Consider the following 18,113-nt stretch of genomic DNA (forward strand, 5'->3'; position numbering starts at 1 on the left):
TGCGCGTCCGGAGCCTGTGCTCCGCAACGGGAGAGGCCACGGCAGAGGGAGGCCCGCATACCACAAAAAAAAAAAAAAAAAAAAAAAAAAAGTTCCAGGAAATGTTTAGGGTGAAGAAACATAACTGTGGGCTGTAACATCAAAAAGTTGGTTAAGGTAAAAGCTAACATTTACGGAATGCCACCTCGTTTCAAGAGGTATATAAGACATTAAGGAAAGGGCTGTCACTAAGGAATTAAGATTGTGAGGGTAAAGGGAATAGAAAAAAAATCTCATGGCATGGCATTAAGTTGCACATGATTTATGAGAAAGCTGTAGAAAAGAATATTTGGTGGACAAATAACGGTCCTTAGAGGCTCACTGTAAATGAACTGTAACCTGATCAGCCGTTTTCTTTATGTTTGTGGTGTTCTTGACTGGACCATTGGTATAAAAGTAACCCTTGTGGTTTAGGAATTTAAAAGAGATTCCCTGAATAGCCTCTGAAGCAAAAGCAGAGGCCAAAAAAAGGAAAAAGTAAAAGGGCAAAGGATAAAGGTATACAGAAATAAGGTACTTGCCCTTGGGAATGGTGGAAGAAAAATAAGGATGACTGTTTTTAGCAGTTGCTCGCCCTTGAGTGTTTCTGTACTTTGAGAATTAAGTTGATTGCCAGGAAATTAAAACCTATCAAAGAAATTATTCCCCCACTCTTGTTTTGAGAAAGAGTTGACATATTTCTTTCTGACTGTATCAGGGTTAGTGGAGGTGACTAGGTTAGTAGGGTTTTGATAAACTAGTTTCTTCAGATGACCAAAAAATACATTCATTCAATTGACAAATAATTATACAAATAACAAATAATTACTCATTATCTGTCACACTGCAAGCACTGTGTTAGATGATAGGAATGCAAAGCCAAATGTGCAATAGTTTCTGCCCTTGAATGATAGTAGCCTGATGGAGAAGGCAGACTTGTAAGTAAGCTTTATAGTACCAAAGAGACTATGCACGTTGTGCAAGGGACAGTGATGGCACAAAGGAAGGAGTGGTCAACTCAGCTCTGGGGTAGAGGACGATTTGTGGGACTCAGGAACTCATTCTTTAGACTTTAGCTGCTCCTGAAAGAATAATGAGTAGGAATTTGCCAGGTAGAGAAAAAAAAAAAAAAAATCTAAACAGGGTTTAGGAGGAGTGAAATAGCTGGTGAGGTCAGAGAAGTCTAGGTGGTTGGAAATGACTAGAAGAAAAAGTGCAGGGAGGAAAACAGTGACAGGAGGCTGGAGAGACAGGTCCAGGTCAGGTCATGATTGGCTGTGTAGTTCATACTAGATGGGTTAGAGTTGATTTATGAAAAGAAGCATTGTAAGTCTGGGGCAGGGAAATGATCAGATTTGTGGGACTGAACTCAGTAGTAATTAGCATTGTCAGGAATAACATCTGGAAGAAGACAGACACCCCTCAAAATGATTGAAAACATGCTTGATTTCAAAGATTTAATTTTCACTTTACAGGAGTGGCAAGAATTACAACAAAGTATACAACGAAAGGAGCGAGCTCTACTGGAAACCAAATCAAAGATAACACATCCTGTTTATAGTCTTTACTTTCCTGAGGTGAGTTATACACAGCCTAGTGTTTTCCTTATTCTTTTCAGATATTTCTTAGTTGCTTTTTATCTCTCTGTAGTGTGTATTGGCTCAAATGTGCTGAATGTAGTCTATTCTTTTTTTTTTTTTTTTTTTTTTTTTTTTTTTTGCGGTACGCGGGCCTCTCACTGTTGTGGCCTCTCCGGTTGCGGAGCACAGGCTCCGGACGTGCAGGCTCAGCGGCCATGGCTCACGGGCCCAGCCGCTTCGCGGCATGTGGGATCTTCCCGGACCGGGGCACGAACCCGTGTCCCCTGCATCGGCAGGCGGGCTCTCAACCACTGCGCCACCAGGGAAGCCCCTGTAGTCTATTCTTGATAGGCCACATTTTTGAAGCCTGTATTTCAACATAAATCATTTTTAGTGAATGTGTTGTTTAAAAGGAGGGTTGTTAACTTCTTAAGTACTTCTGTCTTTTCTGTGCCCAGATTACTGAGAGTTGTGCTTAATGATGATTTTTCATTAGCAGTTCAGGCAGTCCTAGTTGGACAAATGCATATTTTGCCTATGACTATATGGCTGTTGTGAATCTCACACTTCTGTCATGTTTTAAATAGGATGAAAATGTTCTTAAATTTTCCCCATGGGTTTTCTCTGAGGGTTCTCTACTGGCCACCTGTAGCCACTAGACTTGCTCCGATAATTGCCCTGGTCCATGGGAAGAGGCAAGCCCATGGCTGAGGGACCCACTGAGTTCAGTAGGAGCCGAGCCCCAAGCTCAGGACAGATCATTGCAGTGCTGTTTGTTCCCTTGTGCTTGTTTACTTTGTGACTGTGGCCTGTTCAGCTTTTGATCTCTTTGATACACTATGTTGTTTGTCTTTCAAATGAATTTGGGATCTGCTTGATATATTGCATTTGTGGATGATTTTGTCTGTGGCTAGAGATCAAGGACTGGTTGCCTCTTAGTTTAGCGAAGCTGTTCCGTAGACTGCCTTGCAGCTTTGCCACAGAACCTTGTGCTTACCACTCATGTTTGGCAGGTGATTTCATGTATAAATCTGCTTTCTGCTCTAGAACATCAATCTCTAGTTGCTGGGGGCTGCTGAAGGCAAATTCCTAAGTGATTTGGCTCTCCTAATAATAAATGAGTGGCTCTGCACAGACTTCTGTTTTGACTTGGAGAGAAGTCAGCCCGGGATTCCATCTTACTGTGTGCACTGATCTTCTGGCATGTCCTGAGCTATAGCCCATCTGTCAGGGGCATTTTGCCCATTGCTGTGTAGTCTGCCAACACCAAAGCTCCTGAAATCAAGCGAATAAATTCCACTCATTGATTGGTTTTAAAAGTACCATGGGATGCTGTAAGCTGCATAATTTGTACCCTTATAATAGGCAGCTTCATTTTAGACCATTCTTAGTTAATAAGCAAAGTATTCATTTACTCCCTTAGAACATTTTAGCAGTGAAAATGCCTTCTTGTAATTTCATCTACATGGTAAATATCTCAAAGTGCCATTTATCAGATAAACTTTATTTAGGATTTTCCTAACATCTACCTGTCTACCTTCCTATGTACTTACCTAACCACCATACTACCCACTTAAATTACTTAAAGTTTTATGTTAATAATTGACTTACATGTTAATTGCAGCTCATATGTTTAATAAGTTAAGAATGGTTGGGAATCTCACACAGCAGAAACAGTTTTGTTTGAAGTGCAAATAACTCATGGTAGAACATCTTTTCCATTTTCACCATGTGCATCAAGAGAGCGTAGGTGCAGTGCCATAGACTGATAGTCACTAGCTTCTTTTTTTTTTTACACAACAGAGCTGCTCTTTTTTTTTTTTAGTTTTATTTATTTATTTATTTAGGCTGCATTGGGTCTTTGTTGCTGTGCACGGGCTTCTCATTGCCGTGGCTTCTCTTGATGCGGAGAATGAGCTCTAGACACGCGGGCTTCTCATTGCCGTGGCTTCTCTTGATGCGGAGAATGAGCTCTAGACACGCGGGCTACAGTAGTAGTGGCACGTGGGCTCAGTAGTTGTGGCTCGCGGGCTCTAGAGTACAGGCTCAGCAGTTGTGGCTCACGGGCTTAGTTGTTCCACCGCATGTGGGATTTTCCCAGACCAGGGCTCAAACCTGTGTCCCCTGCACTGGCAGGTGGATTCTTAACCACTGCGCCACCAGGGAAGTCCCAGATAGTCACTAGCTTCTTAATAAATAGTATTCTTGAGTGAATCTCATTTTAATCAAATAGCGTGGGTGGGGGGTGGAGGGTGGGAAGCATTCTCTAAGTGGAGATAAAGAGTAAATGCACATTTTTAATATACCCCTCTGCTTCTCATATTAATACATGTTCTGGTAATGATATTTCTGATAATGAAATTCAGACCACTTAAATAGTAAAGATGTTTACCTCATTTCATTAATAGTCATAACTTTTAAAATTATTATTGATATATAGTTGAAATACAACATCACGTTAGTTTCAGTTATACCACATAGTGATTTGACATTTGCATACATTATGAAATGGTCACCACAATAAGTCTAGTAACCATCTGTTCCCATACAGAGTTATTACAATATTATTGATCATATTCCTTATGCTGTATATTACATCCCCATGGCTTATTTTATAACTGGAGGTTTGTACTTCTTAATCTCCTTCATTTATTTCTCCCCCTACCCCCACCCCTCTGGCAACTACCTGTTTGTTCTCTGTATCTGTGAGTCTGTTTTCATTTTGTTTTGTTTTGTTTTTTAGATTCTACAAATAAGTGAGATCATATGGTATTTGTCTTTCTCTCACTTCACTTAACATGATATCCTCTAGGTCCATCCACATTGTTTCAAATGTCAAGATTTCGATTCTTTTTTATGGTTAAGTAATATTCCATTGTATATATGTACCACATCTTCTTTGTCCATTCATCCATCAATGGATACTTCAGTTGCTTCCATATCTTGACTACTGTAAATAATGATGAGGTGAATTGCTGTGTACATACCTTTTCAATATAGCAACTTTGTTTTCTTGGGGTAAACTGCCAGAAGTGAAATTGCTGAATCATATGGTAGTTGTAGTTTTAATTTTTTTGAGGATCCTCCATACTGTTTTCCTTAGTGGCTATGTAAATGTAACTGTAATTTTATTGTGCTCTGTGTCGTAGGCAGTTTAACAGATATTATATTTGTATTATCTCAGTTTATCTTCACAGCACAGCGTGAGGTAGACATTCATCACTTAACAGAGAGAAAAGTGAGGTTTAGCGAAGTGAAATAATCAGGTCTGGATGGCTTTAAAACAGGCATTGGCAAACTACTGCCTACAGACAAATCTGCCTCCCGGCCTGTTTTGTAAATGAAGTTTTATTGGAACAGAGTCACACTCATTCTTTTTGCAATACAGTGGTAGAGTTGAGCAGTTGCAGAGACTCTTTGGCTCACAAAGGCCAGATGTTTATACAGTTGGCCCTCGGTATCTGTGGGTTCTGCATCTGCAAATACAGAGGGCCAACCGTACCATGACACTTTATGTAAGAGACTTGAACATCTATGAATTTTGGTATCCTGGAGGTGGGGTGGTCCTGGAACCAATCTCCTGTGAGGTACAACTGTACTCCATTTTGAGTCTGTTATGTTTTACCCATTTTGTGTGTGCAAAACACACATAGACGACCATATTATATACATATATACTTGTTGTGGTAGTCTTAACCCTTGGGTTAAGCAGAAGTTGGGTTAATCATGCACTTGTGATCTGTTATTCTGCTTATTAATGTTGCAGTGCCTTGTAGTTTAAGGCATTTAAACAGAAACTTTTAGCTGAACTTAGTGTAGCGTTATTAGAAAGATAATAGAACAAATTTTAATATCTTAGGATTGAAATGCAATAGAAAGTGCAAGTTTTTTTGGCTTAGAAACATAAACATTTTTCCTACGAAACTATTTTCAGTAAAAAGTTATTTTTTTAACCTTCTTTTGGATAATTGAGACTTTAGAATAGTCTGTTGTTGTTTTGGTTGATTATTTGAAATATCCTAGAGTTTATTTTTAGCTACAAAACATTTTTTTTTTAAAGCCATTTTAGAAGGATATTGTCTCTATCCTGTTCTTAAACAGTGGATGTGAAGGAGATGACTGTTTAGTTACTGACCTGTGCTGTAATACAGTGATAGTTTCTGGGCACACTGAAGTTTTGTACTTTCAGAGTAGTCTTCTAATTTTTGTTTTAATAGATTTTTGTCTCCTGTCAGTGCTCTCTGCTACCATTGTGCATTCTGGTGGCAATTTTTTTACCCAGCTCTTTTTCTGTTCCTAATCTTTTATGAAGTACAACTAAAAATGCTGAGCTTATTAAAATCATGTGCAGTAAAAGGTATAAACAGGCTCTTAGAATCTGAGATGCTCTCTTATGAGTAATGTGTTTTAATATATTAATTTCTGATATTGTTGCCCAAGTCCATTCCACTCCTACTTTCTGGCTTTTGCTTATTACTAGGTAACATTACTAAGATTATTTGCTAAATGATATTGTAATAGTTCATATTCTTTTCTTTTTTAGCATATCTTTTGTCATTTACAATTAATCAGGGGTTTTTAATACAGAGGTTCATCAATAGCATTTAAGGGGCCATTTGAAACACCAAAATTACATACAAAAGTGTTGTGGAGAGTGGATCTACAAATGGTTAAGAACAATTTATTCATTCAGTAAATATTTATTGACATCTGTTTTGTACCAGGCACTGAGTCTATGCTGGGGATACAGCAACGAATAAAACAAGGAAAATACAGTTGGCCCTTTGCATCTGTGGGTTTTGCATCCGTGGATTTACCAACTGTGGATTGAAAATGTTAGGGGGGTACATACCAGAAAGTTCCAAAAGGCAAAACTTGAATTTGCTGCGTACTGGCATAGCATTTACATTGTATTAGATATTATAAGTAATCTAGAGATGAAACAAATCATATGCAAATACGACACCAGTTTATATAAAGGATGTGAGCATTCATGGATTTTGGTGTCCACATTGTGGGTGTGGGGGGGGCGTGTCTGGAACCAGTCCCCCTCAGGTACCAAGGGATAACCATACTGCTAAAATGAGACAAGGCAAAATTATATTCCTCTACCTCTTTTTGGTTATTTATACTCTTTTTTTCTTTGCAGGAAAAACAAGAATGGTGGTGGCTTTATATCGCAGATAGGAAGGAACAGACATTAATATCTATGCCATATCATGTGTGCACACTAAAAGATATGGAAGAGGTAATTATCCAACAACATTATTTAAATATAGAAAACAGTATAGAAATCAGTTTATCGTATTTGGCTTATTACATTTTATTTAAGACACATTTTATAACTATTCTCTGACATCTTTTGGAGGGAGCTCATTGGAAATTTATAAAGTACTGAACTACAACTTGGTAGTCTTCTAAAACCTTGTTCTCAACTTATTTTGGGGAGTTTTCACTGTTACTATCTAAGAACACATGCCTTACCTTATCTCCAGAATTTAATTATGTTGTTTTTTTTTTTGTGGTACGCGGGCCTCTCACTGTTGTGGCCTCTCCCGTTGCGGAGCACAGGCTCCGGATGCGCAGGCTCAGCGGCCATGGCTCACGGGCCTAGCAGCTCCGCGGCATGTGGGATCTTCCCAGACCGGGGCACGAACCCGTGTCCCCTGCATCAGCAGGCGGACTCTCAACCACTGTGCCACCAGGGAAGCCCTTTAATTATGTTTTACAAAAATTTATGATTTTTTTCCTCTTTGGGTTAGTGCTCAGATGTATACCTTTTGTCTTAAAAAAAACAAATATAAGAACTGGTGATTCGTTTTTTAGAGTGGAATTTTTTATTACATTGCTTTGTCCGCCGTCAGTGACATCACTAATATAGCTTTGTGATGAACATATTTTGCCCTTGGATTTTCTTGTTTTTCTTCTTGATTTTTTATGTTATTTTTCTAGGAAGAAGGTTCTGTCTACCTGGACTTGGTGGACAAGAGCAAGGCTTTGAATTTCAAGATCTATGATGATGATTTTTAATCCAAAAAGTTTTTTCCCACCTTTCTAACCAAGTAGTACATGTATAAAGTAGTTTCTTGTTTATTTGACACTTAGAGTTGGTACCAACTTAAGGGTATTTTTTGACAGAGTAATTTTAACATTTTTTTAAATTTAAATTTTACCTATTTTTGAATGGATAATACGTTCACCTAGTTAATATTTCAGAAGATATACAAAAGTGCACACACTGAAACATCTTGTATCCCTGTCTCAGTCACCCATTCCAGTTCCTGGAGACCATCAGTGTTATCAAAATTTTATCTGTTCTTCATGTGGTATTGTATATAAATTACAAACAAATATGTAGGTGTATTCTCCCCAGTCTTGCACAAAAGGTAGCATATACCATGTTCTGCACCTTACCTTTTTCTCTTAGTGACATAACTTGGAATTTGCACCAAGTTATGGTGCAAATTAATTTCTGTATTAAGTTTTGTTAATACAGAAAAAGCTTCCTCATTTGTTTTTATAGCTGCATGATATTCTTTTGTGTGGGAGTTAATTTATTCAGCACTCAGCTGTTTTGTGGACTTACAAGATGTTTCTTGTCTTTTGCTGCAATGAATAACCTCATGTCATTTTGCACATGTGCAAACATATCTATAGGATAAATTTATAGAGGCAGAATTAATGAATCAGAGGCTCTGCACATTTGTAATTTTGATAGATGTTGCTAAATGTTTATTTCTCCATAGGGAGAATGAATGTTCAAGTGTGCCCATTGCCTCTCAGTGTGTGAGACATATAAAAACGTGGCATGCACGTTATGCCCCCGTAGACCCTTCATTTATGAGTTTTGACCTCTTTCTTTTTTTATTTTTTCATGCCACTGACATTTTTAAAAAAAAAAATAAATAAATAAATTTATTTTTGGCTGCGTTGGGTCTTCGTTGCTGCGCGCGGGCTTTCTCTAGTTGCGGAGAGCGGGGACCACTCCTCGCTGCGTTGCGCGGGCCTCATTGCGGTGGCCTCTCTTGTTGCGGAGCACAGGCTCCAGGTGCACGGGCCTCAGCAGCTGTGGCACGTGGTCTCAGTAGTTGTGGCTCGCGGGCTCCAGAGCGCAGGCCCAGCAGCTGTGGTGCACGGGCCCAGCTGCTCCATGGCATGTGGGATCTTCCCGGACCAGGGCTCGAACCCGTGTCCCCTGCATTGGCAGGCAGACTCCCAACCACTGCACCACCAGGGAAGTCCCAGCCATTGACATTTTTGAAGAGTCCAGGCAAGGTATTTTATAGAATATCCCTTAATCTGAATTTGTCTTATTGGTTACTCACGCTTATATTCTTCTTAAATATTTTTGGCAAAAATACTGCGTAGGTGATGTAATAACCTTCTTAGTGCATCACATCAGGGGCACATTATATCAGTTTGCCTGATATTGGTGATATATTATGGTTGATCATTTAGTTAAGGCTTCTCTCTGTTATAAAAAGTATGTCTTCCTCCAATCTGTGGGGTGATACTTGGACACTATGTGACTACCCTGTTCTCCAACAGTCTTTAACCCACTCATTTTAGCATACGTTGATGATTTTTGCGTGAATCGGTTTTTACTATGCTGGTTGTATTCGGTGTAGTTTTAATTTTATATTTCTCTTAAGAGGGAAACTGTACATCTTTCAGTGTGTTTGAATCATATTTCTTTGTGTGTCTGTGACCATTGTTCATTTTTGTTGGATTATTGGTCTTTTAAATTGGTTTTGGGACTTTATTTTTGTTTAAGTATTATGAAATCAGCCCTTTGTGATGTGTGTTGCAGATATTTCTCCCCAGTTTGTTTTACTATTGTGGCTGTTTTTATCAAGCAAAAATAGAAATATTTACTCATTTGTTTATCCATTGGTTTATTTGGGTGTTTGATGGTATGATTTAGTAGTCTTTTTCTTTTATGATTTGTAGGTTTGATGTTACAGTTAGAGGGGCCAAACTTTGAGATTAATTAAAAAAAAAATTCTCCCATGATGTTTTCTAGCTTGTTTTAATGGCAAATTTTAATATATAATCTTGCCAACAAAATCTGGATTTTGAAAAGTGGAGGCAGATTACCAGAACATCTAAATGTCATCATAAAAATGTATTCTTCCTTTGTCCAAGTGGAATAGAAACTTCTAAGAGTTTGTAAATTTTTGTATTTGAAATTCATTAGTATATGATAGGAAATAACATATCTTTTTGACCTTGTAAGGCATTGGACAGATGTAAAGAAAAAACGTATTTCTCCCATGTGTTTCACCTTTACTTTAACACTACTGCCACACTCTCAACACTTCTGATACCAGTTTGTGGGCTTTTCCCCACACCAAGCAATTCGCTGTGACACCAGCTGAGTGTCCTGTGGTTTAACGCAGTGCTGACACGGTCTACCTGGATATCTACCTCAGGTTAAGGGTTCAATCCCACAAGACTGCTGTTCCCCCGCTCCCCATCTTTAGATGCTAATCACAAGTCCCAGGTTGTCACCTATACTTCTGACCAACCGGCTGTAAATCTTGGTTCCCATGATCCCCCTCCTTGGGTTCAATAATTTGCTAGAATGGCTCACAGAACTCAGGGAAACATATTTACCAGTTTATTATGAAAATAATATGATAAAGGATATAGATGAATATCCAGATGGAAGAAATACCTAGGGCAGGGTATGTGGGAAGGGGCATGGAGCTTCCATGCTCTTTCTGAGCAATCCACTCTCCCAGCACTTGCACATGTTCACCAACTCGGAAGCTCCCTGAACCCCTACTTCGGGGATTTTTATGGAGGCTTTATCACAAAGGCATAATTGATCATTAACTCAGTTTCCAGCCCTTCTCTGGAGACTGGGGGCGTGGGACTAAAAATTCTAAGCCTCTAATCATGGTTTGGGCTTTCTGGTGACCAGTCCTCATCTAGGAGCCCACCAAGAGCCACCTCATTAGAAGAGAACTCATTCTTATCCAGGAAATTCCAAGGGATTTATAAGCTCAGTGTCAGGAACTAGAGTCAAAGACCAAATATTAGAACAAAAGATGTTCCTTTTGCTCTTATCACTTAGGAAATTACAGGGGCTTGAGGAGCTCTGTGCCTGGAACTGAGGGCAGAGACCAATATATATATTTTCTCTTATCTCACAGCATTTGTCGTAGAAATAAGAAAATTTGGCAAGAACTATTTCCTCTCTGGTGAAGTCTGTTTTAGTCCATTTCATTTATTTTACTTTTATACCCAACTTCATTTCTTCAAGTTGTCAAGATGTGATGGTCAACATAGGACTTGGTCGCTTTAAATATGTTTTCTTGAATTGTGGAGATAGAAATTAACCCCATCAATTCTGCCTCTTTTTGTTTTCTTTTTGTATAGTATGTATATGACATAAACATCATATATGTATGTATTTGTTGTTGTTAGAACTTTTGTAACATTTATTAGGACCTCCTGTGTCATCTGAGTAAACCCTAGCTATTAAATACTCTGGTCTAAATATTTTAGGAGTGAGCTGTTGTTTCTTCCACTTCTCAAAATACAGATTTTAAGTGCTGATTTTATATTCTAGGTAGAACTGAAGTTTCCTGCACCAGGAAAGCCTGGAAATTATCAATATACAGTGTTTCTAAGATCAGACTCCTATATGGGTTTGGATCAGATTAAACCATTGAAGGTAAGAATAATGACTATGCAGTACATATGGTTGTCTATTTGAATAAGTGCTTAATATACTGGGGAAGGTTTTCTAGTTTTGAAATGTAGAATAATAGAAAAAGAGGTCATCTCATACTTTTAGGTAATATACTTGATGGACTACTCTTTCAATAATAAACTTAAGTTGTATTAACGGAGTATAATGATTTAGAACCTTGAGTATAACTTACGTGATACATTTTATTTATTTATTTATTATTTTTTAAAAATTTATTTATTTTTGGCTGTGTTGGATCTTCGTTTCTGTGCGTGGGCTTTCTCTAGTTGCGGCGAGCGGGGGCCCCTCTTCATCGCGGTGCGCGGGCCTCTCACTGTTGCGGCCTCTCCCATTGTGGAGCACAGGCTCCAGACGCGCAGGCTCAGTAGTTGTTACACAAGGGCCTAGCCGCTCCGCGGCATGTGGGATCTTCCCAGACCAGGGCTCGAACCCATGTTGTCCCCTGCATTGGCAGGCAGATTCTTAACCACTGTGCCACCAGGGAAGCCCCGTGATACATTTTAATGTGCTGTAGTATGCTGTAACTTTACAGGGCCTCACCACATGGCTTCTGTTTTCTTTAAAAAGCACATGTGTTTTCCCACAGATTCCATTGTAGTGTTTATTGATTTCCAAAACTAATTTGTTTTTGATCATTTTAGAGTATACATTTGTGTACCATTTGAAGCACACTCCCATCAGTGTTTACCATTTCACTTGAGCTTTTTGTAAGAGGCATGCTATTGTGTTAGAGAGATTGTGCTGAAGAAGTATTGTTGCACTGTATACTGAAGACCTAAGAGAAGGGAACCAGCAAAGACATACCTTTTTTTCCCCCACGAGAATACTGTATTTCTTTCCATTGGCTGTAGAACGTTACTTCATGAGTCTGGAGGCTGCAAATACCTTTTTGGAAGTCACACTTGAGTTTTTCTTCATCAGCAGAAGACTTATTAAGACATTACTCAGTGTTCTCACTCAAGAATCACAATTATTCATCTTTCATGTCACAGAATAAATAGTATAAGCTCCTAAAATCAAATTATCAAACTACATTAGAAATTTAACTATACTTACATGTTAGTAGATTCACCTTTTTATTTCTGGGATGAATATCTGTTCTAAGTGTGTTAAATTTAGAGTTAAAAGCATAAAATCGATTTCTTTATAATTGCTGCAGTCAAAGAAAACCTTTTCTTTACCAGGTATTTCTCCCATTATTCCTCCCCAAGTTTCTGAAGTCTACATTTAATTCTTTTTTATAGTTGGAAGTTCATGAGGCTAAGCCTGTGCCAGAAAATCACCCACAGTGGGATACAGCAGTAGAGGGGGATGAAGACCAGGAGGACAGCGAGGGCTTTGAAGATAGCTTTGAGGAAGAGGAAGAAGAGGAGGAAGATGATGACTAAGCAGTAATATGAATGGACCACAATATTTGCACATATTTGCAAATTTTTGCTGTTTTGGAAGTGTGTAATAAACCAGAAACAGTGCAGAACTGATGTTGAAGGAGGTGTTAGTTCTTTACTGGAAATGGGTGCATAATATAACTAGGCAGTGGTGGTGCCTTGGTACAGTCTGAAAAATGCTTAAGACTTGTGAAAGCCTTTCAAGTATGGGATGGTGCATTTATTTCATCTGCAAATGATAATAAACCCTTTGTTATAACTGTCCAGAAGTGTGGGCTATGTATTATCTGATCATTTATGGTCCCAGTGAAAGTAAAGGTACATGAAAAACAATCTATAAATGAGCGACTTTTCTTTGTTTAGCTTTAGTTTTAACAAACGTTAAAGTATGATAAACACCACAAATGTTTTAAGTAACATCTGCTCAAGTTTTAATCTCTTGGTAAGCTCTATTATTCATTTATTGACATTTTGCAGTGATACAAGAGTATTTATAACAGCTCCATTCATAGCTTTAAACATTTTATTTTTGCCTGTCTTGGTCGTAAGTTGGCATTCTGTCACATTCCACATAATATAGAGGGCTACATTTTGGGATTTTCCTTTTTTTAATTGCCCAGAGTTATCAGATTATAAAAATGGCTTTTAATGGCTTAAAACATTTTTAAGCCTCTATTTTAGCAGATCAATACAGGATCTAATTCTTTTTATAAGCTATAGATCTTAAAAATGATTGTGGGACCATATGTTCTCTGATACTGGTGACTTATGTTATTAAACCTTTTTTAAAAGGTTCATTATAAAAGCTGAAATACACTCTTAGCTTTTAATCTACCTGACTCTATCAGAAGCCTTTTAAGGAAAAATATAACATGCAAACGAGGCATTTTTTTGTATTCATTTTGGACTCCTGTCAATAAAATAGAAGTTTGACTCATTTTACGTTTGTAATGGTGTGTCTTTTTACTCCCAGAAAGGGATATGATAGGATAACTCATTCTTTTATTTTTCAACTAAAAATTTAATAATAATGTACATGACTGCTGAAGTGATTGCTATTTCTGTATACTATAGAAAAAACCATGATTGGGAGGAATTTCCCCCTCACACTCTAACACAGTACAACCTGGAAGGGTAGTGCGTATAAAGAGCAGAAATGTGTACATGCTGAGTTATTGAGGTATTACTAGATACGGAGGAAGCATAAGTCTCTATTATAGGACTGATTGTAATAATCCTCTCCTATCAAAATCTCCACAGACCAAAGTACTCTTGGAATACTAATTTGTGACCATGTTTACTTAGAAGGTTGCCTCTTTCCATGCAGAATTACCACTGGTATTTTGTTACTACAGTAGTTGGAAATAAAATTTGAAACTTAACCAAAAACATGAATGGGGGTTTTTTTTGGTTCTAAATTTAGGATGTAATATTTCCTATAATATGGTCAAAGCAGTTTTTTCACTGGAGCCTCCATCACCTACTTCTCTTTTAAAGGTGTTAGTGAGACCCTTCCTTGGGAAGCAGAAGCGCCACTGAGGATTTGTTTCATTTTATAAGTAGAGGGTGGGTTTAATTTTCGAGTCAGGTTTTGCTGGGAAGCTGCTGGCCACCTAAGTGAGGTGGAAGGGAGTGAGCCAGCCTGTAGCATCCAGTGAAAGGAGAGGTTAGAGAAAACGCAGGTGGCATGAAGGCAAGGAAAGTGAGCAAATGAAACAATGTGTAGTATGCGCACTCCTGGTTTTCTTGAAAGATACTTTTCAAGAAAAGTATTTCTATTCTAGTGGCTATTTTGTCTTAAAGAGGCCTTGTAAGTTATTCAAACAACTGGCTTTCTGATTTTAAGGCTAGAGGATGGTTTTACAACCCAGTAACTCACCACAGTGCTTAAAAAAACAGCATCACCTCATTAGGAAACCCTACTAGCCTGTTTTCCTTTGCCATTTGTGTGATATATGTGTACTTCCTAACCAAATAATACATTTTCTTCTAATGAGCTCTTTCCATATTGCAATAGTGAAAGAACTGAGCCTTCATTTTAGTTCTCATCTTTCCAGCAAGTCTCTGAATTCTACATCCCTTCTTTCTTTCTCTATTATTGAGATTTAATAACTAATTTACCCTGGTTTGCATTTAATCAAATGGAAACTTTCATTGAGTGCAGTTTCAGTTTTGTTCCCATCAAGAAACACTGACGTTTTGTCAACAGAATAGATGAATATATAGACGAAAACATTCAGTGTGCGTATATAAAGTGAAACTGGTTATTTATGAAATTAAGCTACTTAAATTGTATAATATTTTTCTCTTTAAATTGGTGAAGTACCTATTAAAACAAAAGGTACTCGTCCAGAGGAGACCACAATTGAAAGTCTTTCAGTTGTAAATTTTTGTGTTATGAAACTTGATTGAGGCCCCACGTGCATAGCTCAATCTCGAAGTCAGGTGTTCATGTCCTTTAAAGTTAAAAAAAATTTTTTGTGAATATTTTTTAAAAATTGAGTACATTGAATAAGGTTTTCTGTGTAGAACATTACTGTATTCTGTTTCTCCCAGCTTGCACTGAGGGGTGCAGAAGGATGATGAGCCTGTCTGGCTGCAGGGCTCCACTGCAAGGTGGAAGCTCAGGCCCTGGGTGGAAGCAGAGCAGGTGGACACCAACGGACTGATGTGGAAAAAGGGAGCAAGGGTGTTGAGGAATGTAATGAGGTTCTCTGAGCATATTATTCTCGACCATAACATTTATCCAGTTATTCACTTCAGCCAATCAAAACCAGATACTGGAGTGGTCTTTAGCAACAATTGTTATTTCAAATGTAATTCAGCAAGCACTTTGCATATTTTTTGAGGAGTCGTTCATCATTCATCACATGTTTACTGAGTTTCAGTGTGGCTGGGTCTGTGATTGGACACTGGGGCTGTAAAAATCAAAGAATTTGCGTTCTTAATGACTCATAGGTATTAGGGCAGGCAGATGTGTGGCAGTCTGTTTTAATCCATTTGCATTGGCTAATGACCATTGTTTGGAATGCCTTTTTTTGTCTTTCCACTGTAGGCAGAGGAGTTTTTTTAGGTGCTAGCTACTTGTTGGCTTAAAAAAAGAAAAAGGCAAACCTTCATCCTTTATTATTAAGTGTTTCTTTAAAGCATTTTCCTCCCCAAATATTCTTATTCAACTCCATGAAATCCCCTATTTAATCTGCCTTATGGTAAATGAAACAGCTATCAGTGAACCATAATGTGACATTTTACCTACCAGCTGTGCAGTGATTAGCCCAAATATGTCTTAAAAAGCATCAGGCATCTTCACACATTTAAACTTGATGCTAGGGCTATTTTGCAAAACTAAAAAAAAAGCTGTGATCTTGTACATTTTTCTGTAACTTGAGCTAAAAATTCAAGTCTAGCAATCATTGGCCTGCTTTAGGGCTGTGGTTTCAGGTGGGGGCGTGTACATCCCAGGAATATGCAGGTAATCAGTCCACTGGGAAAATGTTAAAGCAGTTGTTTGTATTTAATCTCAACCTTTTAAATTTCTATTTTTGTGTGTTTTATAATGTACATAATATATTGTACAATTGTACACTTCTATAATTTGTAAATAAATAATACATTTATTGGTGCATTATACATTCTTTTCTGATTTCAATGCATGATCAAAATATTTGGATATGCTGCTATGAAGTGTTGCTATACTGCCATTTAAGCAAAAATGAAGGTTTGGACCTTTGGCACTCACCATTTGAGTACGCAAAACGATGCTACTTTGCTGGAGTCGAAGGGTTGGCATTCACTGTGTAGCCAAGTGATATTTTTGAGGTGGAACTGAGTAGGTTTGGTGATGGGGTTAATAGATGAGGGGAGGGTTCTAAGCAGCTGTTGTCCATGGAAAGAAAGTGGGACAGGTGAGGGCAGAAGTGCTAGGTGTGGCTTCCAGGGACTTCCGGCAAAGTCTACAGCTCTGTTTGTGGTCCCTACAGTCAGTGGCTGCTACAAATTACAGGTGAGCATGAGAAGGACTTTCCACTCTTTTCGGCACTAGGTGGTCCAGCATTAACCTGCCAGGCTGGGTTACTGGACACCTGAAGTGTACACTTTAAAATCTGCATAATTATGAGCAGATTCCATAAAGAACTTTAAACTATTTCCCTGTAGTTTCTAGCCTGGTTCCGGTAGAGGGCGATAGGGCTATAATTTTCTTTAGCTAAGAATGGTTTAGTTTGTGACACAAAGAACCAAAATTAAAGACATGGCTGTAATTTATTTCTAGCTCCACCTTCTAGGCCTACCTCCTTCCCTTTAATGTTTTGTATTCCTGTCTAACCCTAGCCTTTATTACGTGTCCTTTAATATATTAAATTTACTTCTCGGTTTTCTGGCTAGAAACATTAAGCCCCTTTGCAACAAACTCCCGAAGACAATCCACGTTTATTAATACAAATGCATTAGATTGCTTGAGAGAGGTGGGAAGTCAGGTAGGACAAAAAAATCCTTTTATTCTACAAAATTAATTTTTGGATGGTAGGTGTCAAAAACTATTGAAGGGTCTGAGATTTTTACTCTGTGTGCAAGCTAACAAGTTAACCTGCCACAGTGCCATGGACAGAAGACAGACTCCCAAGTCAGAGGCACTGGAGGCTGCATGAGCTTCCTGTTCCCCATCTACTCCTCTGTCTCCCAAGTTCCATGGGGCTGATTGGAGTAGCTCAGGTGGATGCTGCACATGCTGAGGAATTTCGAGCTCAGGAAACCTACTCTTTAAAGAGTATGCAAGCAAAGCTGCCCAAGAGGGAGATACTCTTTCTTCCAAGGGTGTTTCCTATGCACACATAAAAAGATAGTCTGGAACAAAAGCAGTGTGCCTCTGCTGACAAGGTTTGCAGAAACAGGAGATATTCATAGAAAATTGTCTCTCAAAAGTTAGAATTCGAAATATATAGTAACTTTATTTACAAAGAGGTATAGAGTACTTACTTTCAAAGAGAATGAGTTCTATTTAGTGACCATTAGGACCAGTGAGGCCATGTTCCTTGAGAATAATGTGCATTTAAACCTCTTGCAAATGTTTTATTGTCAAAGATAGTTTTATGTTACAAATGAAGACCATTCACTTAACATGTGCACCAACTAAAAAAAATACAGAATTTTCCAAATTGAATCCAGAGCAGTGTGATAGTGCAAACAGGGTGTCTAACAATGAACACTATAGTTGTTATATATTATAACCATAAAAGATTTTGATAATTGCCTCTGTACCTTTGCCCAAAACCTCAACCCAAAGCGTGTCCTGCCCCACCCGCACCCCCGCCAAATCCCACACTTCCCAAACAAACTGAACATGTGCCTCCAAGTGAGTGGATCCTTGTAGAACAGCTGCCATTCCTTTAGTGGTGTCCTTTTTCCTAA

At 38.3% G+C, this 18,113-nt stretch overlaps 1 protein-coding gene across 3 annotated transcripts in view; it reads left to right on the forward strand.

Moving 5' to 3' along the window:
* The window catches only part of SEC63 (SEC63 homolog, protein translocation regulator), a 68,235-nt gene extending 54,591 nt beyond the window's left edge, over nt 1-13,644 (forward strand). The window contains exons 18-21 of one of the 3 annotated variants that reach the window (XM_024115551.2): nt 1,494-1,595; nt 6,748-6,846; nt 11,176-11,280; nt 12,564-13,644. In XM_024115551.2, coding sequence (XP_023971319.1) covers nt 1,494-1,595; nt 6,748-6,846; nt 11,176-11,280; nt 12,564-12,707 — 450 coding nt within the window. In that variant the 3' untranslated portion in view covers nt 12,708-13,644. Of the gene's footprint in view, nt 1-1,493; nt 1,596-6,747; nt 6,847-7,550; nt 8,517-11,175; nt 11,281-12,563 lie in introns of those variants that run through there. The other 2 variants (XM_055087586.1, XM_055087585.1) reach the window with 2 other exon arrangements.
* The last annotated feature ends 4,469 nt before the right edge of the window (nt 13,645-18,113 follow it).

Source organism: Physeter macrocephalus, chromosome 10, assembly GCF_002837175.3.
Source record: "Physeter macrocephalus isolate SW-GA chromosome 10, ASM283717v5, whole genome shotgun sequence".
Taxonomy (NCBI): Eukaryota; Metazoa; Chordata; class Mammalia; order Artiodactyla; family Physeteridae; genus Physeter; species Physeter macrocephalus.